At 53.3% G+C, this 23,201-nt stretch overlaps 9 protein-coding genes across 9 annotated transcripts; 5 read left to right on the top strand and 4 right to left on the bottom strand.

Annotated features, from left to right (window-relative positions):
- Positions 1 to 246: 246 nt before the first annotated feature.
- On the top strand, positions 247 to 1,068 carry BO95DRAFT_372546 (putative endo-1,4-beta-glucanase; the record flags this gene model as incomplete). Its single annotated transcript, XM_025583010.1, has 1 exon — positions 247 to 1,068. The coding sequence occupies one exon, from the start codon at positions 247 to 249 to the stop codon at positions 1,066 to 1,068; it is 822 nt and encodes a 273-aa protein (XP_025438223.1).
- Positions 1,069 to 2,865: 1,797 nt separating this feature from the next.
- BO95DRAFT_397788 (putative MFS transporter) lies at positions 2,866 to 4,575 on the top strand (the record flags this gene model as incomplete). Its single annotated transcript, XM_025583788.1, has 4 exons — positions 2,866 to 3,120; positions 3,180 to 3,603; positions 3,658 to 4,399; positions 4,455 to 4,575. Coding segments are annotated over 4 exons (1,542 nt in total), but the record flags the coding sequence as incomplete, so codon positions are not given.
- A 1,704-nt stretch (positions 4,576 to 6,279) lies between these two features.
- BO95DRAFT_456401 (PHD finger domain-containing protein) lies at positions 6,280 to 7,868 on the bottom strand (the record flags this gene model as incomplete). Its single annotated transcript, XM_025588399.1, has 5 exons — positions 6,280 to 6,542; positions 6,564 to 6,841; positions 6,877 to 7,022; positions 7,067 to 7,779; positions 7,832 to 7,868. 5 exons carry the CDS (start codon positions 7,866 to 7,868, stop codon positions 6,280 to 6,282), a joined length of 1,437 nt encoding a protein of 478 aa, XP_025438221.1.
- A 736-nt stretch (positions 7,869 to 8,604) lies between these two features.
- Positions 8,605 to 9,921, top strand: BO95DRAFT_446718 (SGNH/GDSL hydrolase family protein). The gene is made up of 4 exons (XM_025587450.1): positions 8,605 to 9,031; positions 9,086 to 9,125; positions 9,190 to 9,268; positions 9,328 to 9,921. Exons 1-4 carry the CDS (start codon positions 8,893 to 8,895, stop codon positions 9,850 to 9,852), a joined length of 783 nt encoding a protein of 260 aa, XP_025438220.1. The 5' UTR covers positions 8,605 to 8,892; the 3' UTR covers positions 9,853 to 9,921.
- A 792-nt stretch (positions 9,922 to 10,713) lies between these two features.
- BO95DRAFT_259713 (uncharacterized protein) lies at positions 10,714 to 12,756 on the top strand. The gene is made up of 2 exons (XM_025581493.1): positions 10,714 to 11,157; positions 11,217 to 12,756. The coding sequence occupies exons 1-2, from the start codon at positions 10,956 to 10,958 to the stop codon at positions 12,692 to 12,694; spliced, it is 1,680 nt and encodes a 559-aa protein (XP_025438219.1). The 5' UTR covers positions 10,714 to 10,955; the 3' UTR covers positions 12,695 to 12,756.
- A 189-nt stretch (positions 12,757 to 12,945) lies between these two features.
- On the bottom strand, positions 12,946 to 13,895 carry BO95DRAFT_422167 (putative isochorismatase family hydrolase; the record flags this gene model as incomplete). Its single annotated transcript, XM_025584586.1, has 4 exons — positions 13,778 to 13,895; positions 13,685 to 13,700; positions 13,558 to 13,611; positions 12,946 to 13,495 (listed from the first exon to the last, which is right to left on the bottom strand). The coding sequence occupies exons 1-4, from the start codon at positions 13,806 to 13,808 to the stop codon at positions 12,946 to 12,948; spliced, it is 651 nt and encodes a 216-aa protein (XP_025438218.1). The 5' UTR covers positions 13,809 to 13,895.
- Positions 13,896 to 13,966: 71 nt separating this feature from the next.
- On the bottom strand, positions 13,967 to 16,180 carry BO95DRAFT_446716 (bifunctional hydroxyethylthiazole kinase/thiamine-phosphate diphosphorylase). The gene is made up of 8 exons (XM_025587449.1): positions 16,117 to 16,180; positions 15,842 to 15,969; positions 15,613 to 15,789; positions 15,426 to 15,561; positions 14,960 to 15,373; positions 14,527 to 14,903; positions 14,375 to 14,475; positions 13,967 to 14,323 (listed from the first exon to the last, which is right to left on the bottom strand). The coding sequence occupies exons 2-8, from the start codon at positions 15,939 to 15,941 to the stop codon at positions 14,069 to 14,071; spliced, it is 1,560 nt and encodes a 519-aa protein (XP_025438217.1). The 5' UTR covers positions 15,942 to 15,969; positions 16,117 to 16,180; the 3' UTR covers positions 13,967 to 14,068.
- A 1,197-nt stretch (positions 16,181 to 17,377) lies between these two features.
- BO95DRAFT_397773 (translation initiation factor eIF5) lies at positions 17,378 to 19,334 on the top strand. The gene is made up of 2 exons (XM_025583787.1): positions 17,378 to 17,388; positions 17,472 to 19,334. The coding sequence occupies exon 2, from the start codon at positions 17,846 to 17,848 to the stop codon at positions 19,121 to 19,123; it is 1,278 nt and encodes a 425-aa protein (XP_025438216.1). The 5' UTR covers positions 17,378 to 17,388; positions 17,472 to 17,845; the 3' UTR covers positions 19,124 to 19,334.
- Positions 19,329 to 23,178, bottom strand: BO95DRAFT_517743 (uncharacterized protein). Its single transcript, XM_025591920.1, has 2 exons — positions 23,025 to 23,178; positions 19,329 to 22,974 (listed from the first exon to the last, which is right to left on the bottom strand). Exons 1-2 carry the CDS (start codon positions 23,055 to 23,057, stop codon positions 19,426 to 19,428), a joined length of 3,582 nt encoding a protein of 1,193 aa, XP_025438215.1. The 5' UTR covers positions 23,058 to 23,178; the 3' UTR covers positions 19,329 to 19,425.
- Positions 23,179 to 23,201: the final 23 nt, after the last annotated feature.

Here is a 23,201-nt window from a genome sequence, read left to right as displayed (position 1 = left end):
CGCCCGTATGCTCGAGCACACGATCCCGTCCTTGGTTCTCAGTCAGCGGGATACACGTAGCTCTTGGCTCTATAGGTCGCACGCCGCGGACTCTTTAAGGGGAAAGCTCCGTGAATCGGATTCTGGAAGAGATGAAAGAATGTAGTGGAAGACCCGAGGGAGATGAAGATATAAAGGTCGTACTCGTCCTGGTGAAGACAGTTGAATCGACAGACTCTATAACAAGCTCGTGTCAGCATTGATCCGATGAAAAACTACATCAACATGCTTGTCAAACTCCTCTCTTTTCTTTCAGCTGCTACCAGCGTAGCTGCTCATGGTCATGTGTCAAACATCGTTATCAACGGGGTGTCCTACCGTGGATGGGACATCAATTCGGACCCTTACAACTCCAACCCTCCGGTGGTGGTTGCATGGCAAACACCCAACACAGCTAACGGCTTCATCTCCCCTGATGCATACGACACAGATGATGTGATTTGTCATCTGAGCGCCACGAATGCCAGAGGCCATGCAGTCGTTGCTGCTGGAGACAAGATCAGCCTCCAATGGACGACCTGGCCTGACAGCCACCATGGTCCCGTCATCAGCTACCTAGCCAACTGTGGCTCCAGCTGCGAGACAGTCGATAAGACCACCCTCGAGTTCTTCAAGATCGATGGTGTTGGCTTGGTGGATGAGAGCAATCCTCCTGGTATTTGGGGAGACGATGAGCTCATCGCCAACAACAACTCCTGGCTGGTGGAGATTCCGGCAAGTATCGCGCCAGGATACTATGTGCTGCGTCACGAGTTGATTGCTCTGCATGGAGCTGGAAGTGAGAATGGAGCCCAGAATTACATGCAGTGTTTCAACCTTCAGGTTACTGGAACCGGCACGGTCCAGCCTTCCGGAGTCCTGGGCACGGAGCTGTACAAACCCACAGACGCTGGGATTCTTTTCAATATCTACCAGTCGCTCTCCACCTATGTTGTCCCTGGCCCGACCCTGATCCCCCAGGCCGTCTCCCTCGTTCAGTCGAGCTCCATTATTACCGCCTCGGGCACGGCAGTGACAACCACGGCTTGAGCGGCGACTGCAAACGTTTGACAACCGTCGTGTCTAGTACAGACTCGGTTAGCAAGATTGTTGTGAGATTGTTGCTGGAGTGAAGAAATGAACTGTAGCTGTTTCTGGAGCACATTAAGGGGTTCTGTTTCTCCTTGGCCAAACAGGGCGTAACTTGTTGCGAATGTTTCTACCACCACTCGTTCGTACATATACTTGCCAACAGGAAGTGTCAGTATACCACATTCATTCAAAACAAACTCAACGAATATGCTGTGGATTGCGCAATATACACTTTGACTCCGTAAGATACTCATTAGTAGACTCCTGCGGGCAGTAGTGCGCCCCCATGTCTGCCGTGTGTTGGTGCAAGAAGGCGGTCGGGTGGTGAATAGTCCTTACAGAATTTGCTTGACAATAGCGTAAGAGCGGGATCCGTCAGCTTATCACGGGTTGGAGCTACGCTACCGTACTGTGTTCCAGCTCTCGATCGGATTGTTCCAGCATCTTACCCGACCTGGTCCTTATCAATCGCGCGGTACGGGCGGTCGGAAAAGTGACCCACAGGCTGCACGATTCCCTTATACATCTCACTGAGAGTTTTTCACATGAAGCAATCTGCTATCATACTGACAGGTGTGGTGCAAGCAGATGAACCGGAGTCAAGAAGGGGGTCCGACCGCTCATGGAGTGCACTAGACCGGCATTGATTAGTCTTAGTTTGTTGTTTGCTTATCATTTATAATCAGATTGAACCAGCAATTAACACAGACAGACCCTGCTTACGTCTCTAGATGCAGCTGAGCTAAGAGCTGCTCGACTAGGTGCTGTGTGGGGGGAGGCCACAGGAATGGGACTCACATTGCCACCGACTATCTCGTTGCAGACGTCAGCTGGGCTTGTCTTGACCGGTGCCTCAAGAAGCTAAGCGCCACATTCCTTCGCAATCACACGCCCTGACTCCTGTTGGGAAAATTCCGCTGCTGCGAATCACGTTTCCGTCAAGCTTTGTGGGGACCGGAGAATGCGACGCTTAGCACTTCGGAGATAGAATGCAAAGAGCTGCAACGGCCGCAACGTTCACAAATGCTTGAAGGCCATGGAAGCTGACATCTCGCTCTTCAAGTTGGTGTGAAGTTCTTTCTGCTGTCTCATTGCCTGGACTATTTTCGAAGCGACCAGTGCAGTTGGTGAGGAGGAGAGGGCAGTTGAGGCCTTCCCCACAGATCCGGGGTTTTGAGGAAGGGAAGACCGAAGTGGGTCAAACCGCCCGGTCGTCCGGGGCAGATTGACTAAAAGGGCAAGATCCGACACCGGGCGAGTCACTCCTCCAGCACGCTTAATTCCGTCTTTTCTGTTCGCTTCAGCCATCGCCACCTTCCACATCACATTGATTGGGCAAGCGAGGGGTTGAGAATGCTGTTTGTGGGGATCTCACCCATCCCCACGCTCCTCTCCACACCTCGTGTCCAGCTATCGCCTCCTCTCACTCGCTGATGGCCCACCCCCAGACATACGTACGCAAACCCCGGACCTCGCTCAACTCTACAATCTAGATGCATTGCCCGTCAAGTCAGTTAGCGCTTGTTCAACTTGGCTCTAGCTGCGGAATATGCGGAGAAGGACCGTGAGCAATGGCCGTTTCGCTTATAAACCTGGACGGCCCTTATCTGGGGTCCAGTTCTTTACACCCCTTCCACTCTCTTTCCTCAAGAAATCTCTTGACAAGTCGCCCAACAGTCGTGGTCCCTGTCAGGACTAGTCTTACCAGCATCACAACCTCAATCAACCGATAACTTCCGCTCAAGAAGAGGAGTTATGCCCTCCATCGAAATGACGGAGGACGTCCGTCCTTCTTCCTCGCCCAAGACCCACGAAGAAACGAAAATCGAGAAAGATAGCAGCGAATACTTTGAGAAAGTTGAAGAGGGTCCCTCTTCCTATGCTGAGATTGCCGCCGCTTCCCTGTCACAATCACACAAAGACTATCTTATCCAGCGCCATGGAACTCTAGATCTGGATCCGATCCCCAGTCCGTCGGCCGCGGATCCATACAACTGGCCCCTGTGGAAGGTAAGCACTGCTTGCATCTTCCCCGACGGTATAGCATACTAAGCAGCTGCTTCTCATAGAAATTGTCCAACCTGATCCTCGTTGCCTTCCATGCCTGCATGGCTACTTTCACAGCGTCCATCATCCCCGCCTACTCCAGTATTGCAGAAGACTTCGGAGTATCAATGCAAAGAGCGAGTTACCTTACCTCATTACAGATTGCTATTCTGGGAGGTGCACCTTTATTCTGGAAGCCCTTGTCCAACCGCTACGGACGCCGACCAATCTTCCTTCTATCACTCATTTGCAGTCTGGTATGCAATATCGGCTGTGCGAAAAGTCCTGACTACGCATCTTTGGCTGCATGCAGAGCCCTTACGGCCTTCTTTATTTCTCCTGCAGCGGCGATCGGAAGTGCCGTCGTTACCGAGACATTCTTCAAGAAGGAACGCGGCCGATACCTTGGTGTCTGGACCTTGATGGTGACGCTCGGTGTTCCAGTTGGTAAGTCTTCTCTCCGCGACCGATTGAGATTTCATTTCTAACAGTGCCTTCCAGGACCATTGATTTACGGATTCATTACATACAGAGTCGGTTGGCGGTGGATGTTCTGGGTTCTGGCTATTGTCAACGGCGTCCAATTCGTCTTGTACCTCTTCTTCGGCCCTGAAACCCGATACCTCGGCGGCAGTGCAGAGGGTATCTCCGACTTCAAAGCGCAGTACCTTTCTTTCCGGCGGATTGACCCGACTCCCCTGACGTTCCGCGAGTTCCTTCATCCTCTGTCCATGGCCAAACGACCCAGTGTGATGATTCCCGCATGCGCGTACGCCATGGTTTTCTTGTTCGGCAGTGTCATGATCACGGTGGAAGTTCCCCAGCTCGTGCAAGTCAAGTTCGGACTCAACGCCGAACAACTCGGCCTTCAATTCATCGGCGTTATTATCGGTACCGTTCTGGGTGAACAGATTGGTGGCACCATGTCTGATATCTGGATGAGCCGCCGGGCACGCAAGACTCAACACCGGCCTGAGCCCGAGTATCGTCTCTGGCTCGGCTACCCCGGTGTCATTTTGACAATTGTCGGCGTGATTGTCTTCTTGGTGACTATTCAAGAAGCCAAGGCAGACCACTGGGTTGTTTCCCCTCTGGTCGGCACCGCCATTGCTGCCTTTGGCAATCAGCTGGTGACGACTGTTATGGTCACCTACGCCGTCGACTGCTACCCTGAGGATTCGGGCAGCGTCGGTGTCTTCATCACCTTTGTCCGTCAGATGTGGGGCTTCATCGGTCCATTCTGGTAAGCTTACTGTCGATGCTCTTCCACCAGTGAATTATGTGCTAACATCAAGCAGGTTCCCCGACATGTTTGACAATGTTGGGATCGCCGCCAGCTCAGGAGTTGGAAGTGCCCTGATGTTCCTGGTCAGTTTCTTGCCTATAATTGCGGTGCAGATCTATGGCAAGAAGTGGCGTCAGGCTGCTTAGGAAGATAGTTTATGATATCTACGGTTTCTATGGTTCAATTACATTTCAGCTTATCTTTACTCGAGTATCCAAGGTGGGAAGCATCTTGACAATGTAAAGTACCCAATAGGGATGACCACATAAATCGCCTGCTACCAGAGCCATGTACTCTGCATAGTCTACCCCAGCTTTGTAGTGCCGCCAGCACCATGGTCCTCCACGTGGCAGTACGAAACCAATTAAGGCAGCTAAACATTAACCCACTCATGATTCCTTGGTAGACAGCCTCCAGTACCCGCTAAATGCTCTTTTCGATTGCCTTCCATGAGACCGAGCCAATACAGTAGACTGTGGGGTTTGCGCGGGTTCTCCACAGAAGCGAGCCAAGAGACTCTTTCCCTGCATCCATCCCACATCTCCCCAAGATTAGAAATCATGTACTACACGTTTGTACAGTACTTGGAGCCTAAGCACCAAGCACAGCTAGACAAGCACTATCCTCCACAGTTGCATTCAGCGATATAAACATCTATGTCTTTAAAAATCTACGTCCGAACGTGATTAAATTGAGTTTACGACCTTGGCAAAGACGGTGTAACGACCGAACATCCTCGGCCGAACCTCAGGTAATGCGTAATCCGGCGCCCCCTGCCCAGCTTTCTCCCCAAGAGGCATGGCAAAGCTTACACGATCCTCGGATCCTGTAGCCCCTGTCTCTGGAGCAACGCTCCGCAATATGAGGATGTTGTCGTGCTGCTTTTCCTTGTGACTTGGGCTTATTCCCGTCAACTCCTGGATTTTTTATGCATGAATTGGCCACAGCGTCTCCAGCTAAAGCACGACCTCTTCAGTATCTCCTCCGAGGCCCAAGGAAATCGAACAGGAGCAAGCTCCGCTCCATCTCCATCCCCTTCTCCGGCCGAGATAGCCCTCAGTGTACAGCGCAGCGCTGTGGAGCCAAACGCCCAGGACGCCACCACAATCCCACACCTCCCGCTCTGCCTCGTGTCACAAGTAGGTAGGGAGTCCTTCCCCCCCCAGTATTTCCACCCGTCCACATCTCTCTCTCTCCACAGCGCCACTCATCCCCACAGTCCTCTCCACAGCGCTCACATCAGCTCTCCCCAATCGTTCTGGACGGTAGACTCCTCCACAGCTGCTTCTACTCAGTAGCGCCAGCTTCACTCGGATGAATGGGTGTGAGTTGTGGGGCGGAATCCGTCCGAGTATACTCGTAGCAGCATCGTTCGGATCCCCGCGGATGTATCCATGGTGACTTTGTCGATACACTCGATTCGGTGGGGAGTTATTAATTCTTGCTTTGTGGAACGGTGGGTTCTGGGTCTGGTTGAGGTGCTTGTGGGAGGATACGATGTACGACACAGGCCGGGGTACATGGTCCCCGTCTCCGGGCTTCGATCCTATAAGACCTGGGTGCATCCCCACATGTACAGTACTTTGCTTTGGTGCTCGTGGTCCCCACGGGCAGGCTGGGCAGTTGCTGCCGTTTTGTGACTTACGAAAGCGGTTGGGGGTGCGATTGTGGTTGTCGAGGCGAGAAATGCCTGGCCTGGGGCAGGAGGGTCCAGGGTTGATTTTGACAGAACAGCTGGGACGGAGAGCTACAAAGCAGAGATGGAATTCTCTCGGCTTCTACAGGCCTGATCCCTCTAAACCAAATACAGGATTGCAATCGCTAGATTATTATGTATCTCATACCTCGTCAAGGCCGTATGCTAGACCGGAGAAAACGCGATTGAAGCGGATGGTGTAATTGAGATCGTTGGGAGGAATTGATAGGCCTCTAAAGAGGAACCGTTCAGGCCGACGGGCCGCTGGCTTCGCCGTGCGCAAGTTGAGCACTTTTACCTCACCGTCGACAGTCACCTTGCAGCTGGGCTTCGATCTTATCTTCCGGTGTGCTCTGTAGATAGCCCCGGCCTCCAGACTCTTGCTTGCTCCGTTTTGGTGGCACTCTGCACATATATATCCATTACCTTGTGATTCAGAGCTGAGACCAGCACACTCGCTGTGGTACCACGTATAACAGGTCGAGCAGGAGACACCGTCTCCGTTGGGGTTGTGTCGTTCTCCACAGCATGGTATCGAGAAATCAAAACTCCGCACAAGGACTCTGTCCAATTGAGGAAGAGATGAATAATACCATCTATCCACTGCGGTAGATGCTCGGGCAAACGAGATTACGTCCTTGGGCGCCAAGGCCCTGAGTATTCTATCAAGAATCTCAGTGGGTAAGTTGATCCCCCATTTTTCCCTGTGGGGTATTTTCTAAAGGTTCAAAGATAGAACAGAATTAGAGCTCGAAATCCAGGTGAGGGTTGTATGGCCGAAGAGTTGATGACAAGAGGTATGGTCGGCGAGTACTGTACACCTGTACCAGTTATTTCGAGGAGAGTAACGTAACCTAAAGAGGTTAGAATAACATGGATAACAGGCTTTTACACTGTTCCTTATCCAGATATCTCTGAGTATCTTGGACGGTGTTCTCAAGCGTGTCTGACGCACTGGATACAGTGACTAGAAACCCAAGAAGCCAGAAAATGTTTTCAGACGGAGCCGACCACTTTGGGATAGAGTAGGATCCGATTGGGATCTCTTCTATAATATCTTCTGGGATCCCTTCGGTGTCTGTGTCGGATAGTATTTCGAGATCCCATGCAGCGATACGCAGAAGGCCAATGGCAAGGGTCTTTCGAAAACGCGAGTCATGTGACCAGGACGGTAGGTCATCAAAATAGAACCGCCACAGAGAAACGAAGTCTGTAAACAAACGAAGTTGGAGCTCAGTCAAAGACGTGGGCTTTGCGATGTTTATCTTGAGCGTTAGTGATGTTGTTAGTCCCGTTTCAGTATACTGTGTGCGATGCTGCTTAGTGATATCTTCGTTATCAACAAGAATATCATCTAGCGTGCTGAGTGAGGGATCTTCAATTGCAGCAAGCTTTGCCTGTCGGATTAACCGGTAAAGTGCACCGCTGATGGCCGTCCATTGAGTTACCATTATGACTCCTAGGTCCTTATCGATGTTGTATACATAATCTAGGTTGATGTGGAGTGGTGAGGGAAAAGGTATTGATTCCCAGTTCTCTATGGCAGTCTCCGAGACTACCTTTCTAACGGTTCGCAGAGTAGCAGGTGCGTCTGGAGAAGTTATACGCGCCGTTGATCTGTGAAAGACGCGGTACCACTTCCCTATACAGGATGTCAATTTCGTACACAGCCATTGTCCCATCCCTAGGCTTACCATCGACACGCACATTCCATAAGCCCCGAGTACCCATGTTTGCAATGACTACTCGTGGGCCATGGAACATTGAACAAATTTGGTTTCTTGATCGAGGATGATGGGAGCTAAATTGAGCATGCAACGGGAGGAGTGACGGAAGGGATGCGCTGGAGCCGGGGAGTCAACCATCCGCTCCGTTGTCGTCGATTGGTGGCTGGCTGGCTTACTGAAGGTCATGTGATACATTCCAGCGCCATTAATCTGACTTGCGCCAGTGACTTAGCCGCGGTCATATCTTGTCATTTAGAATGATAGGATATACCTAAACTGATTACCGGGGGATCTCTACTACTCCTGATATATGGTTCAAGTGAATTGCTAGGCTCCCAGTCAAGGTGGCTTCTAGAGCTGAAGTATACATGGAAGGCAAGTAGGTGGTCAAGTGACCTGTATATAATCTGCTTACCATGGTGGTAGTGTGGATATCTGGGACGAATGAACGAAGAGATGATTATATTCCGTAGAAATCAATCAACGAGTATTGGTATCCACACATTGTGAATCTCACAGGCCATATATAATCAATGATGTTCCCTATCAAATCCGATGCTTTGATGTCCTTAAAGATGGATGCACCTTGAGACGTGCCGTGCTTTTGTCGCAGATGATCCAAGGATTCGGGTACCTCTGCGGACGCTCGTTGGTGGAGAAACTTCGGGAAAGAGTCCCTCATTCCCCAATCCCAGCAGTGGCCTCGCCGGAACCTTCGGTGCCTGTCACGATTAAGAGATCAATATATAGGACACTCATCTTCTCAATTTCAGGAACGCAGCTGTCTATACCTGTACAACAGCAAAATTAGGCAAGTATAACTACCGGTCAAGGGTCGGTCAGGTTGGTCAAATTGCTGAGTAGCTGCATCGGTTATCGTTATCGATGGACAAGTTAGATTGGCCGTAAGCGCTACTAACCCCTCCCCCACTAAGCAGCTCGAAATAAAAGCTTCGTCTCGTTGGAGTGTGTTCCAACTATCTTCAAACCCCTTTGTTCATCTGCAGGTACTTCTGTACTACAACAACATGGCGAACGGAGTCCCAGCCAATGGGCACGAGCAACCCTACAAGCCGTACGATCAGATCCTTCTGTTCGGCGATTCTATCACCGAGTTTGGTAGCAACCAGGATATGGGCTTCGGGTTTCACGCCGCATTGCAGCATGGTGAGTGAAGCCTCAAGACACCCTCGACTTTCGACTATACTAACTCGTTTGTAGCATACAGTCGCCGCTTCGACGTGGTGAATCGTGGCTTAGCGTGAGAACCCATCTGTCGCACTACATCCAGTAACCAAACTGACCCTTCACTGCTCGGACTGTAGCGGTTATGCCACCTGCCACGCCATCAAAGTGGTATCGCAATGCATCCCTCCCCCGGAGAGGGCCAATGTGCGACTCATGGTAAGCCACGATCGAAGCCTCCTTCACGAGACAAAACACCTGGATAACACTGATTATAGACCCTCTGGTTCGGCGCCAATGATTCCTGTCTCCCCGCTTTCAATCAGTACGTCCCCTTGGAGCAGTACAAGGAAAACCTCAAACGTATCATTCAACACCCCGCCACGGTCGCGCAGAACCCGCGCATCCTCATCATTACCCCGCCTCCAATCAACGAATACCAGCTGGAGTTCTTCGACAAGGGCAAGGGGAACCCGCATCCGACGCGCACGAACCAGAACGCCAAAGTCTACGCTGAGGGCGCCCGCGACCTCGCAGCTTCCCTGGGGATCCCGGTCGTGGACGTCTGGACCGCATTCATGACGGCGGTGGGATGGAAAGAGGGTCAGCCCTTGGTGGGGTCGAGGGAGTTGCCGAACGACGAGAAGTTCGCGCGCTTGTTCACCGATGGACTACATTTGACCGGGGAAGGGTACCGCATCGTGTACGATGCATTGATGAAGGCGATTGAGGCAAACTGGCCGGATATGCTGCCGCAGAATATTCCGATGATTTTCCCTCCCTGGCCTCAGGCTCCGCGGTGAAAGATTGGTGTCGGTTGTGGAGTGCGGGATTGTATATATATAGATCAGAACGTAGGTTAACCAAGAGATCTCCATCTGCTCTGGGTTGCCGTTGCTAAGAACGTAGAGGTCATAAGACTTGATCACTGTGGTTCAATACATGTATCTGTTAGATGAAAGAACGATGTCAATGATGCACCACGGTACTCTGTGGCAACAAGAATAAATTGGAGGAAGGTCAAAGAAATGGCGATGATGAAAGCGGTCTAGATTCAGCCGAGGGCGGTTGCCGCCGGCGGGTCAAGGTTCCAAGTTGGTTTCCAGGCTGTCGAATTGGGATCCCCTCATGATTTCCAATCCAACGGCACTTCACAACCTCCTCACTCTTCCCAGCCTTCCTTCGCTTTTTATCTCACTATACTCCGGCTTACCAAACTCTCTCACTTACTTGCCATAAACCTCGCATTGATCCTTTTTCTCAGCTGTTTCCTATCGGCCCGCTCACGCCTTCGTTTCCTTGATCCGTCGGAAAGAAAGAACCCACTGCCCATCCTCGCCTCTCATCAGACCCCCTCAGGCCAGGAATATCTCGCGTTCTCTTCTGCTGCTCTAGGAATTGCCGATAGAGATTCGTGTTCATAAACACTCCTTGCTCGATCTTCAGACCCTCAACCGGTGAAGTGGTCGTCCTCTACGCTGCATCGCTCAACCTCTGCTCCGACGTCTCATCCGTTCCATCCGCATATCCTCCCGCCTTTTCCTCTCTACTCTTATCGTCCATCGTCCGGCACGCTTTATCAGCCACTTCCTTCGTATATCGGCCATCAAGTGTTTGTATATGCCTCTAGATCACTTCACGAATATTCGCATTTAGCAGACCGGGTGGACGGCCGTAGGGCCGTCTCACAGTGTACGAGGGAGGAGGAGTTTTGGAGGAACAGCGGACCGTCGGAATCAGCAAGCGGGCCTGACCAGATCACTGAGGACTGGGCGATAACGGCACTTCATACGAAGACTGTGTTGTATGTGTGATAGTTCTGGTGAAATCGTGCCGTCAACATTCTGTTAGAGGTTCTTGGGTCTGCCGCCCATCACTCCGCTTTGCACAGTTTGCACACTTGGACATGGATGCACAGTTCCCTTTTGCCTCACGCGACGACATCTGGCGCGTCTTCGAAGAGATTAAGGAGCTTCACGCCGCCCAGTTCGAACAGGCAGAGCGGATAGCAAGACTCGAGCGGCGCAGAGACGAGGATGCAAGGCTGAGAAGCGTCTGGGGTCCTTTATCGCCATTTCCCACCTCTGTTGGGGGCACAATCCCGGCGGGTATGTGTATTCTTTATGCCTCATCTCCGGAGTTTGGCTAAGATGTCATCTGTCTACAGAGTCGGTCTTCCATACTCCCTCCGACGCGTTCAGGGGTTTCGATCAGGGAAATCATCACACGGTGGTCAATACCATGGGTCTGGAAACCGAGGAGGAGCCTAGGCGTGGGACCTCACGGGCCAACAGCGTTCGGTTCGACGAGAGTGCCATCCACGGTTACTATGGACAAGCCAGTCGATCAACTAGCGAGCTGCCGTTGAGGACGGGAAGTGGCCTAGGCAGCCACCCTATGACTGAGCGGTCGCTATCGCATCGGTCAGACGGACGACAAAGCTCCTCGGGGCACTCGCACCATTCCGCTCGAACGAATAGTCTAGGCTTAGAGACAACCAGCAGAATGATGGCTTCTTCCGCTGTAGGATCGCCACTCATTCCCTCGCCCGGCTTTTTCCTTCTTGGGCCAGTGCCGTGCATCATCCGGTGCTGGTTGACAACCAACTTTTCTAACGAGTCCCTATTGTATGCGGCCATCTGCACTGGCTCCTATACCTCTTCACTGGGGTATCCGATGGTCCGGAGATTCGGCTGGGAAGATCAGCTGGTCCAGGACGGCGAGGTGCAGTACATCAAGCTCCCTATGTACCTTCCCGAAGCTAGCGTGCACCAATCCTCCTCGCGGTCCAGTAGTCCTGCCCCCCAGGTTCCTACTTTGACTGTTCGGTTCCTGGTTCGTGAGATCGACCCCAGGGACTCGTCCGTGCAGATTGTCCTTGGCAGTGATGTGCTCCGCTCCCACAACGCCGACGTGCTGTTCTCTCAAGATAAGATCATCATGGTCGATGACGAGCGTAATAAGATATCCATCCCTCTTGTCCGGCCCGAGGACGACGCTGTCTTCAAGTCACTATGCACGGCTTCGGATGTTTCACGCGCGGGCTGGAAGGAGCGACAACCCGTCCCAGTCGATACCCCGGCGGACATGAATGGCCATGCGCCTGTGGGTGTCATCGGACGCCCTGTCAGTACATCTCGACGAGCGGCTTCTACCAGCGACTCAACGCAATATTTCACGGAAGACTCCGAGGATAGTCGAAAGGCGCATTTCTCGGAGACACCGGAAACCTTGGCAGATCCGGTGCCAGTTCAAGGACAGGAGAAGCCTGCCGGGATCGTGTCGAGTGGGCCGGCTCGTGCGGAAGCGTCCGGAGTTTGGGGCTCGTGGAAACGCGATGCCAAAAGCGATCCGAATGCCTCCGCGGCGACGGGCAAGCCTCCTCGGGGCCGTACTATGAAAGTACTACGGCCTAGCAAGGCGCCATCTCGAACGGTGACGATGACCACCGGCCCGGGCAGCAGCTCGCCGGCCGATGTTGTGCAGCCGACCTCGACCCGCACCTCGCCCGACGGTGGCGTGCACACTGCTAAACCGTGGGCATCCAACCCGGTTGGCGGGGCGTCGGCGTTTGGATGGCTCAATACGGCGTCTCAATCGTCCGCTGCGCCTCGCAGCATGACGACCGGTACTGGCTCTAAATGAAATAGATTAGGGCGCAGGGTCCACGGCGTAAATTTCCCCTCCGATCACTTTTGTGTCTGTCTGCAGTAGTAATGACCATAAACGAAGCAATGTAAAGGCCTTGACCCTCGCATACTCTCATCCTCATATACCTAGTGCAGTACTTGGTAGTATAATCTGTCTATTAAGTACCTCAAACCCAGTCTCTGCTTCCATCCAACAAGTACTCCCCTTCCCCCCTTCACCCCCTTAATCCCCTTTAAAAAGAAACATTAAATCCTCGCCAAAGCCTCCAACGCCCCCCTCGTCTCCTCCTTCATCTCCTTCACCACCCCACTCACCCCCTTGAAGGCCGCATGCCCCGCATCCCCCAGCATCTCAAACACCACCCCCTCGCTCGTCGTCACCGTCGCCCCCGCATCCCGCAACCGCTGCAGTGCCACCCCGCGCTCCTCCGCGTGCGCGCTGCTCACCCCGTCCACGATCACGTACACCCGGTGCCCGCGGCTCAGCAGGTCCAGCGTCGTCTGCGTCACGCAGATGTGCGTCTCGATCCCCACCAGGATCGCGTCCAGGGGCGTCTCGCCCTGCTGCGGGTTGGGCAGCAGGCTGGCCAGCTCCGGCGTGATCATCGAGAAGAGCGTCTTGTCGATGTTGGCAAGGACTCTGGTTTGGGAGGAGGTGGAGGAGGAGGGTGGGGGCTGCAGGTACGGGCTCAGTTCGGAGACGGTGTCGCCGAGGCGGGCGCGGTTTTGGGTCGTCACGTAGATTGGCACGTTTAGCGGTTGCGTCGCGCGCAGGAGTTTGGTGGTTGTTGTTATTCTTGGGATTGTTAGTTGGTGGTTCCGGGGGGACTAGGGATGGGATTGGGGATGGGGACGTACACTTTGGGGAATTCGTGGATTACATTGCGGAATTTTTCTTGGATGTCGCAGATGCTTTGTTTGTTGTTAGTTGGAGTGGTTTAGGGGGGTGGTGCAAGGCTTTGAGGGGTGGGTTGGTGAGACGTACAAGAGGGCGGGATTGCCTGGTGATTTCAGGGTAGTGGGTTAGTTTGATGTTTTCGACGGTAGTGGAAATGGGAGGGGCGAGGATAGGGCATACGGATGCGCGTGGCTCGAGTGAGAGTGGCCATTTTTGCAGAGTATAAGCTTCTTACACGTTGCTGAGAATGTGGTCAGTGGTAGGGAGGGACGTATTGGGGAGAATTTATAGGAAAGATCAGCAGGAGATTGCAGTGCAGTTGCAGTTGGAATGCAGAGCGGGGAAACGGACGGGTCCGGTGCGGGGAAGGGCCGAGGTATTGGCTGCCTTGTTTATCGGGCAGACATATCAAACTGCCGGAACATACTGTACTATAACTACACACATCATAACAACTGGGTACCACTCTATCTACAGAGAAATCTCTCGCACCTTCGCCCGCTCACTAAACCAACTGTCGTCCCCCTTCGACGCGGCCTGCCGGATGGCATACAGCTCATCCAGGAAAGCAGGAACAAAGCTTCCCGGCCCCCGCACATCCTCCCTCGCCGCCGCGTTCTCGGCAGCGATCTCGTACATCAGAAGACCCGCCAGCACGGCAAGAAGCTTGTCTTTCGGATTGGCGGCCAGAAAGCATCCAGCAACCGTACCAACAGCACAGCCGGTCTGTTCCTTCATTAGCATTTGCAGATCAAAAAAAGGGGTCGGTGCACTTACTCCCGTGACCTGGCCGAGAAGTTCGTGGCCGTTTTCCACGGCAATGACGCGCTCGCCGTCGCTCAGGTAATCAACCGCACCGGTCAGGAGAACGAGGTTCCCTAGATAATTTGTGAGAATGTATATTGATGGAAGCGTGTAGTCAAACTTACGCTCTCGCTTAGCAAGCTCAAGAGCCAACCGAGCCTTTCCTTGGTCGTCAAGGCTGCTGGGGCCGCTGTCGACACCCCTCTGTGTCACGCCACTGCTCCCGAATACCTGTCGAATTTCACCCTCGTTGCCCTTGATGAGGTTGAAGTATCCCCCCGCCATGAGCTGCTTGACTGCGCCCCGACGGATGCCGGTCGCAGCCGCGCCGACTGGATCGTATACCACCGGGTTTCCGCGCTCGTTGTATGCTTGCAGAGCCTTGAGGTAATTGGGGATGCTCTCGCTGGTGAGAGTGCCCATGTTGATCACCAGCGCACCGCCGAATTGACGGAGGTCGACGGCTTCGTCGCCGTATGGAGACATGATTGGGGAAGCGCCCCTACACGTTATCAGCCCTGCTGTCAAGTATGTGAGCACCGCGAGGGGGTATCGTACATGGAAAGAGCGACGTTGGCAACAAAGTTGGCCACGACATAGTTGATCATATTGTGTACCAGCGGATGAGCCTTTACCATATCTTGAATCGCCTGGGGAACCTGCTTGAGGAGTGCGGTGGTGTCCCGCGCCGAAGCCGACGGCTCACTGTGTACGAATGCAGGGGGGCTGGCAACGAGCTTGACGAACTCGGCCGCGGCAGCCTTGGGATCATCAGCAGCCATGATACCACTGACGATGGCAACGCCATCCAACCCCTTGTTCGGCGCACGGGACTGGTACAAGACGCGTTGCACATTCGACTGCTTGATTCCACCGATGGAGACGGTTCCCACCGTCCGGCCCGTCTCGGAGATGGCTTCCAGAATGGCTTGGGTACCGGCTGTACCAAGGATTAATTTTGTGTTCGTTTTCCTGACCTGGTCAATCGATGTCTTGTGCTGGTGAGTCAACAGATGGCACCTACGTTTGCGTGGCGAACATGGTGCCAATGCCGAGATAGTCGGCGCCCGCCGCAATCGCCTTCTGGGCCTCCTCAACAGACCCCGCGCTGATACCGATGATGGCATTCTCTGGGAGAAGCTTTTTCGCTACCTCAATCGCTGCAAGCAGTTAGCGCGGTAGATTGCAAGACGGGGTTGGGAGATGCATACCCATGTCATCTTGGCCAAGGTGGACACCCTCCGCTCCCACGGCCAGAGCAACATCAACACGGTCGTTGATCAGCAATGGCACTCCATAGGCCTTGGTGATCTGGTGCAGCTTCCTGGCTGTCTCGATTTGAGCTCCCGTGTCGGCCTTCTTCTCGCGGTACTGCACAATAGTCACGCCTGAGATAAGTGGTCAGTGGAGATGTCTCTGGCAGACAGAGAAAGCACGTACCTCCTTTGAGGGCCTCTTCGACGACAGTACAGAGATCCCGACCCTTGAGAATGGCAGGGGTCGAGTCGGTGACCAAGTATACAGATAGATCGAGAGCCATATTTACAGACTATCAGAACGTCCTGGGGCTAGAAGATGCGGTTAATTTAGTTTTTCGTGACATTGCGACGAGGGGCACACGTGGGGTGCGGGAGCGAGCCACCAACAATGCAAGTTAATGCATCGTCAAATTAGTCGCACCCGTGCGGGGAAGGGAAATCAAGAGTAAAACATACCCACTGAGAGACTTACACACAATTCAAGATCCTTGGTGAAAGGACTCGGACGGTTGGAAGAGGCTTCTCGCAATGTCGGGCAGTGTGTGGGGACGCCCGAAAGTTAGTCATTCTATACGCACGACCGACGACATCCTTGTGGTCGATGGCGATTTGCTGCTGCAAGCTGTTGCACCAATTGTTTTGATATGCATTTTGATGATTTTATTGGTGTCTGAGACAAAAGACACAAAGAATGCGACGCCTTGATATGTTGGAAATATCCAGAGAATGGCCTACTGCATAGCACACTGCTACGAATGCCTCGACTATATATTCCACCGGGTCCGAGCGAGTGCCATGCAACATTGAGCCGACCTAGTCTCTGAGGTTCCTTGCTTGTCCAAGGCATCCCGAAGACATCCTACCGTGATGCACCTCATATTTCACAGTGCCTGACTTGTGTGTGTGACAAGACAGGCGGCGGTGAGTCCTCAAGCATCAGAACTACTTCATTAGGAAGATTGGCCGGGATATCTTGTCTAGGATAAGCAGGCCAGTCTGGTTGTGTAACTACAGGGTGATGGTAGCCTAGCAGGCAGGACATAATGTCGTAAGTGCTTAACATCTCCACGTAGCATCGAATTGAGACAAATGCATGGCATCCATAGCATGCTTGAGCAGGGTTCATGGGAGCAGGCAGCGACACGATGATCTCGGGGATAAGGTCGGACACAACCACGAGCTATAGCCTCCCAGATATTGTTGCAAGCAAGATTTACCTCGGAGCAGAAGTAGAAGAATTACAAGAGAGCGAACAATAGTTTAGCGACTGGATTGAGTGAATGGGAGCACGTGTAACCGGAAGGCCGGCATCCTCACTCAATTCGGGGGGGGGGGGAGGGAGGCAGCTGACTCAGCGTCTCCATTTTTCATCTCAAATTTTCACTTGGTGGCCATATTGTTCAGGCCGCCGGGAGTCGAAGTGCCTGCCTTTTCCATTCCTTCCCAATCAGTGCTTGGCACCAAAACGGGTCGGACTTTTTTTGTTTGGGGACCTTTTCTACCTTTTCTACCCTCGCTCGCATCTCCTTCTCTTCCCCTTCTCTTTCTCTCTTCTCTTTCTCACCCACTCTCTATCACATCACTTCTCGGTTTTTGTCAACCACTCCCCCCCTTTTTTATTCCAACTCCATCGGCGTTATACGCTGCTGTCCCATTAAATCACCCTTCAGGCGACCTTTCTGCCTGCTGGTTTGCACCTCAAGTTTTGTTCACGCACAAGCCACTCTGGTTAGTCTCACTGCCACCATCCTTTCTGTCATTCCTCCACCAGGATTGCGAATCTGACCGTGTCGATTTTCCCTCCCCCACAGAAGAACCACCCGTTGGTTTCTCTCTTTCCTGCCAGAGAAAGCCACTGAAAATAGAGTCGGTCGAGAACTTGTCTATGTATTCGTCCTGCGTCAGAGATTTCGATCACCACCTGCCGCTCAAGCTGCAATCGTTTCGCTTCACGTCGAAACCTTGTAGTAGACATTCGAAGTCCTGTGGCTGAAAGCTTTTGGGCTGCCCTCCATCGTTCTCGTTCTAAACGATCGCAAAACAAAAAACCGCCACCATTCCTTCTCAACTAGGAATCTACGCATGTCTTGTTCTTACAAGATATCCCTGGTCCAGAATCCTCCCCGCTTAATATAACCACAACAATCAGTCTTCCTGAAGATTTTTATCAACCTCAACCGTCATCATGGCTACTGTCAACATTCGTCGGGATGTCTCCGATCCCTTCTACCGCTACAAGATGGAGCGCCTGCAGTCGAAGATCGAGGGCAAGGGCAACGGTATTAAGACCGTCGTTGTCAACTTGAACTCGGTCGCTCAGTCTCTGGCTCGGCCTCCCGCTTATGTCATCAAGTACTTCGGCTTCGAGCTCGGTGCTCAGGCCAACGCTAAGCCGACCGATGACCGCTGGATCATCAACGGTGCTCATGATGCCCCCAAGCTTCAGGACTATCTCGATGGCTTCATCTCCAAGTTCGTGCTCTGCAAGAAGTGCAAGAATCCGGAAACGGATGTCAACATCAAGGACGAGAAGATCTTCTTGGATTGCAAGGCCTGTGGTCAACGTTCCGAGGTCGACTCTCGTCTCAAGCTGAGCACCTTCATCCTGCGTGATGTCGCCTCGGGCAAGGGAGGAAAGAAGGACAAGGCTTCGAAGAAGGATCGCCGCGATCGTAAGAAGGAGAAGAACAAGGCAGCCAACGGTGACAGCAATGGCAGCCCCGGAGACAGCAACTCCGACAACGGCGATGAGGAGAGCCCCGATGCCGCCCTGGAAGCAGGAAGCGACGACGAGCTCACCCGCCGCATCAAGGCTCAGGCCCAGAAAATTGAGGCCGAGGATGAAATTGATGACGATGACTGGGCGGTCGACGTCTCCGAGGAGGCCGTCAAGGCTCGTGCCAAGGAGCTCCCCGATGATCTCAAGCGCACCCTCGTTCTGGAGGATGCCGACGAGGACGGTGCCGATGGCCCGTCCGCCTACGATGAGCTTGGTAGCTGGATCATCGACGCTGCTGCTCAGAAGGGTGGCGTCACTGGTGTCAGCGATGTCGACATCTACATGAAGGCCAAGGAGTATGGCATCGAGAGCAAGCACAAGACTCTGGCCGTTCTCGCCCAAACCATCTTCGACGACAAGATCGTTAAGCAGATCCCCGCCCGTGCCGGTCTTCTCAAGAAGATGATCACTTCCGAGCGTCACGAGAAGGCTTTCCTGGGTGGAACCGAGCGCTTCGTCGGCAAGGACCGCCCCGAGCTGATCGGGCAGATTCCTGCCATTCTGCTCAAGTACTACGAGCACGACCTCATCTCTGAGGACACCCTCAAGGCTTGGGGTTCCAAGGCTAGCAAGAAGTACGTCGACATCTCGACCAGCAAGAAGGTCCGCAAGGCCGCTGAGCCCTTCCTCGAGTGGCTTGAAAACGCCGAGAGCGAGGAGGAGAGCGAGGAAGACGATGAGTAGACTGCCGCCAGCTTGCTGGTTTCTAGTTCTAGATGATCGCTTTCGGGAATTCTTCCACCTATTGTCTCCTCGCTTATTGTTTTTCTCACCGACTCCACTCGTTTAATGCGTATACTCGGTTTTGACCCGCTGTTGCTTGAGTTTGTTGTCTGAGAGGTTTACACGAGACGAGAACATATTAGTTAGCTACCAATAAACTTCTCTGCTCTATACATTGATCTCCACCCTATGAATAGTAGATCCAGCTTAGGCAATATACTGTACCACTTTGTGTTGATCAACTTCCCGACTATTGTTCATGTTCAAAAAGTCAACTCTGCGAACCTCAACCCCGTCCCCGGGACGGTCCACACCTTCAAAGGCTCCTCCACCACCTCACAAATCAAAGGACTACTCCTCGTCTTTTGTTGGATGTTCGACCCAACTCCGCGAGCCCGGTGCTCCTGAAAGAGAAACCAGGTCAAGTCCGCATTCCACGTCTCCAGCGCCTCCAGCGCCTCTTCAATCGACCCTAGATCAGCAGATCGTTCATCGGTTTGATCCGCACGACCACCGTCAGCACTCAATTTCTTCCTCGCCGACCACGGCTCATACACCTCCGCCCCACCACCCGCAAACAAAACCACCCACTCCACCACAAACCGGGCGATCGTATCCCCGACCTTCAGCGGAAGCCGCACGTGCGTGAGCAGGGTAATGAAGAGCGGGAGCAAACCGCGCCAGATGGCGTGGTGGGGCGTGAAGGCGCGGGCGCTGGTCGCGTGGAGGGAGAGGGATTGCGTGAGATTGAGGTGGAGGTTTGGAGTGGATGTGGATGTGGCTGTGGCTGTGGCTGTACGCGGGTGATTCTCTGAGGGAGTGATGTCGAGAAGCTTTTTGTCGGGCTGGTGGGGTGGATGCTGCCGTGACCGCCGCTCGAGGGCCTTCTCGGCGTCGTGCCGGACTTTCGTCCACGTTTGGCGGTACAAGCGCTCCCAGCGGGGGAATTCGGATTCCACGCGCGAGGCCAGGAAGTCCCCGGCTGCGTGGCAGAGGGTGCGGATGGCATGGCAGGCGGTTGTGGTGACGTAGGTTTCTTCCTCGAGGGATTCTGGGTTATTTGGGGCTGCGGTGGTGGTGGTGAGGGTTAGGGGTGTGGGTGCGGATTGGGGGTTGGTGCTGGTGCTGGTGCTGCTAAATGGGGAGGACGGGAAGCTGATTCTGGCGGCGAGGGTGGGCCAGAGGTCGTTGATTAGCGGCAGAAAACTATTTTCGTTGAGGGAGAGGGTTGGGAAGACGTCGGTGAGGATGGTGAGGAGGGAGCGTCGGAGGTATGGGGACGGGGAGGTGAGGTAGGACGGGATCGAGCGGACGATGTGCAGGAGCAGGGTGTGCGGTTTGCTCAGCGGCTTTTCGCCGTCCTCTGGTTCCTTGGGGGCTGGGAGGGGCTCGTCGGATTCGTCTTTCTCGAGAAGCTCGGCGAGGGTGTTGTCGAATTCGGTGGGGGGTGGTTGTTGTTCGTCTTGGGGTGAGCTCTTCCACGGCTTGCGAGGGTGCGAGATGGGCTCGTCCGGGAGCTCGTGTGTGAGTTTGGCGCGTTTGGCTCGTCGTTGGGCAAAGTCTTGCGCGAGGGTGGAGATCTGCAGGCTTTCGTATCTCTTCTTGCGGTGGTCGGGCTGGGTGGTGCTGCCTTTGCCGTCACCGATTGCTAGCACGGCGGGCGTTTTGGTTCCTTCGTCGACAATGGCCGCTAGTGTTCGGAACATCAGCTCGACGAGCTTGGGGTAGCCGTGGTACATGTCTAGGATACCGAAGATGGAATCCACCAGATCGTCCAGGTAGGGGATCAGCCGGGCACCGCAGAGCTTCACCATCATCAGCAGCACCTGCGGCGGATAGGGAGATACATCGAAGGTATTCAGCTTCAACGCCACTGAGTTCACAAGGTAATCAACGTTCTCTATCACCATAGTGCTGGCGTCTTTGTAGTTGCATGCGTTCGTGAGCAGGTTCAAGCACGTCATCGCATGTCTCTGAAGCTTTGGGTTGCTCGAAGCCAGTAATTGGAGGACTGGGTACAACGCATCCATCAATTCCGGCCGGAAGGCTTCGCCGAGTTGTTGGGCCTGCAGAGCGACGGCCTCTAGCGCAAGAGCCTGTACCCGCCAGTCGCGGGAGTCATTGGCCAGTGGCTCGTTCAAGACTGGCAGTGCGATGTAGTACAGTTCCTCGATCATTCCAGTCCTGGTTGCGGGTTGGCCTGAGGGTTCAAGTTCGTCGAGCGATATAAAGTCATCGAAGGCTGATGTAGCCTGCAGGTTACTCGTGAGAAAGTTCAATGAAAGCCACAGTGGTGAAATGAGGGCGTCGCCGTGCTCTTGGTAAAGTCGGTTGATGATGAGACGTGTGATTCTGTTGCCGGATTCTGAGGAACTCAGTCTGACAATCATGGTTCGAAGATCGCGCAGTGTGTCGCGCTGACTTTTATGTTCCATAAGCACGGGTTCGAAACTGACGGCGCTGCGTCCATGTTGCAAGACTTCCATGTTCTGAAATTGTATGGCAGAGGTGCTGAGAAGCTGCAGTGCATTCACTGTGTGGCTCACGGCTGCAGCAACGCTGTCACATATACCTGACGCCAGGCTACTTTCCAGGATATCGGAACTCGACTGCACGTATGACAACACCTGAAAGGCGGTCGATATCTGTCTAACTGCCCATTGTTTCGCTGTTTCGTCATTGGCTTGCATAGTCCGTGGGAACGAAGTGATCCAGGTGTGCAGAGAATCCCTGAGGTTATCTACCACGACTGGGTAAGTTGTAGCGTGGTGGGTAAGAGCTGTGAATGCTTCATTCGGTATATTCTTATCGTCCTCGTCGGACAATACGATCAAGGTCTCGACAATGATCGGTAGCGACTCTTGCAGCGTGACTTTACACTCTTCTACCACCATCAAGCATAGTTCACGAAGGGCCGTTTGTACCTCGGGCCGTTCGTGCCGTCTGACCTGTATAATATTGGCAAGCGCGAGCTTGATCTGCGTGGCTGTAGCTTTCAACCAGGAGGCATCAAGCACAAGCGGATCGTCCGGCTTCTGTGATTTATCTTGTTTTTCGTTCACCTTCGAAGCTCGATCGTTGAGAACTGTTCTTAGAATGTAGGTGAGGATTTGAAGGCAAAGACTCAGAAGCTTGTAAGAGCGCCGCGTCTGCGTCGTGGGTCTTATCACTTTTGTTAGTGTTGAGACTGTCCGGGGCATGATACTAGCCAGGACTACCCTATCAGTGATGCGATGATAAAGAGCTATGAGCGATTCGGCCGCCGAAATGCACAGTTGATCGGATTGGTCGTCGCTAATTCCTTCTAGCAGGACATAGACCGTTTGATCGACCACAGTGGCGGTACCAACTTCGTGGTAGATGGTGGCGGTGGCCTCGGGACCTTCAAGGACATTAAAGATAGCTGAAAGGCAGTTGAAGCCGGTAATCGACAATTCTGCTGGCCGAGCCTGTGCGAGCTGGCTACCGTTGGCTTTGCTCGGCGTACCTCCCACGATCAAGGTCAGAAGTATCATGAGCTGTTTGCCCATTTGAGGAGATAGGCGTCTCCGCCATCCTTTCTCGATCAGGATTTGCAGACATTTGACAGCAAGCTCCAGAGAGTTGACTGGTGTTCTTTGCGTCTCGTTGAAGACGTGACAAAGAGGGAAGAATGCATACTCCGCGAGCTTTTCGTCCAGGGCATCTTTATTGCCGAGTTCGTTCAGGACGGCGTACACGGATTTCAAAGCCTTGAAGACCTCACTAGGAGATGCTTGACTCCCACGGAAGCGCAAGCCGACAGCACTCAGTTCCACACATTGTGGTTTGAGCTTTGTTATGCATTAGTCTGGTTCGACATGATACTGAACTGGAGTCATACCTTGGTGAAAGCTTCCTGCCGGGAGATCTCCATCGAATTAGACTGATCTAGGTGTAACGAAAGCAATCATGAAATCTGAGATACTTCAGCCATTGAATGATTCAGTCAGATTATCAAGTAGCCTCCAAGTTAGCTACAACGAAACATCAGGTTGTGCATTGCAGCGATCAAAAGGAA

Source organism: Aspergillus brunneoviolaceus, assembly GCF_003184695.1.
Source record: "Aspergillus brunneoviolaceus CBS 621.78 unplaced genomic scaffold BO95scaffold_75, whole genome shotgun sequence".
NCBI classification, from domain to species: Eukaryota; Fungi; Ascomycota; class Eurotiomycetes; order Eurotiales; family Aspergillaceae; genus Aspergillus; species Aspergillus brunneoviolaceus.
The sequence above is the reverse complement of the archived record's forward strand: the minus strand, read 5'-3'. Positions and strand labels throughout refer to the sequence as shown.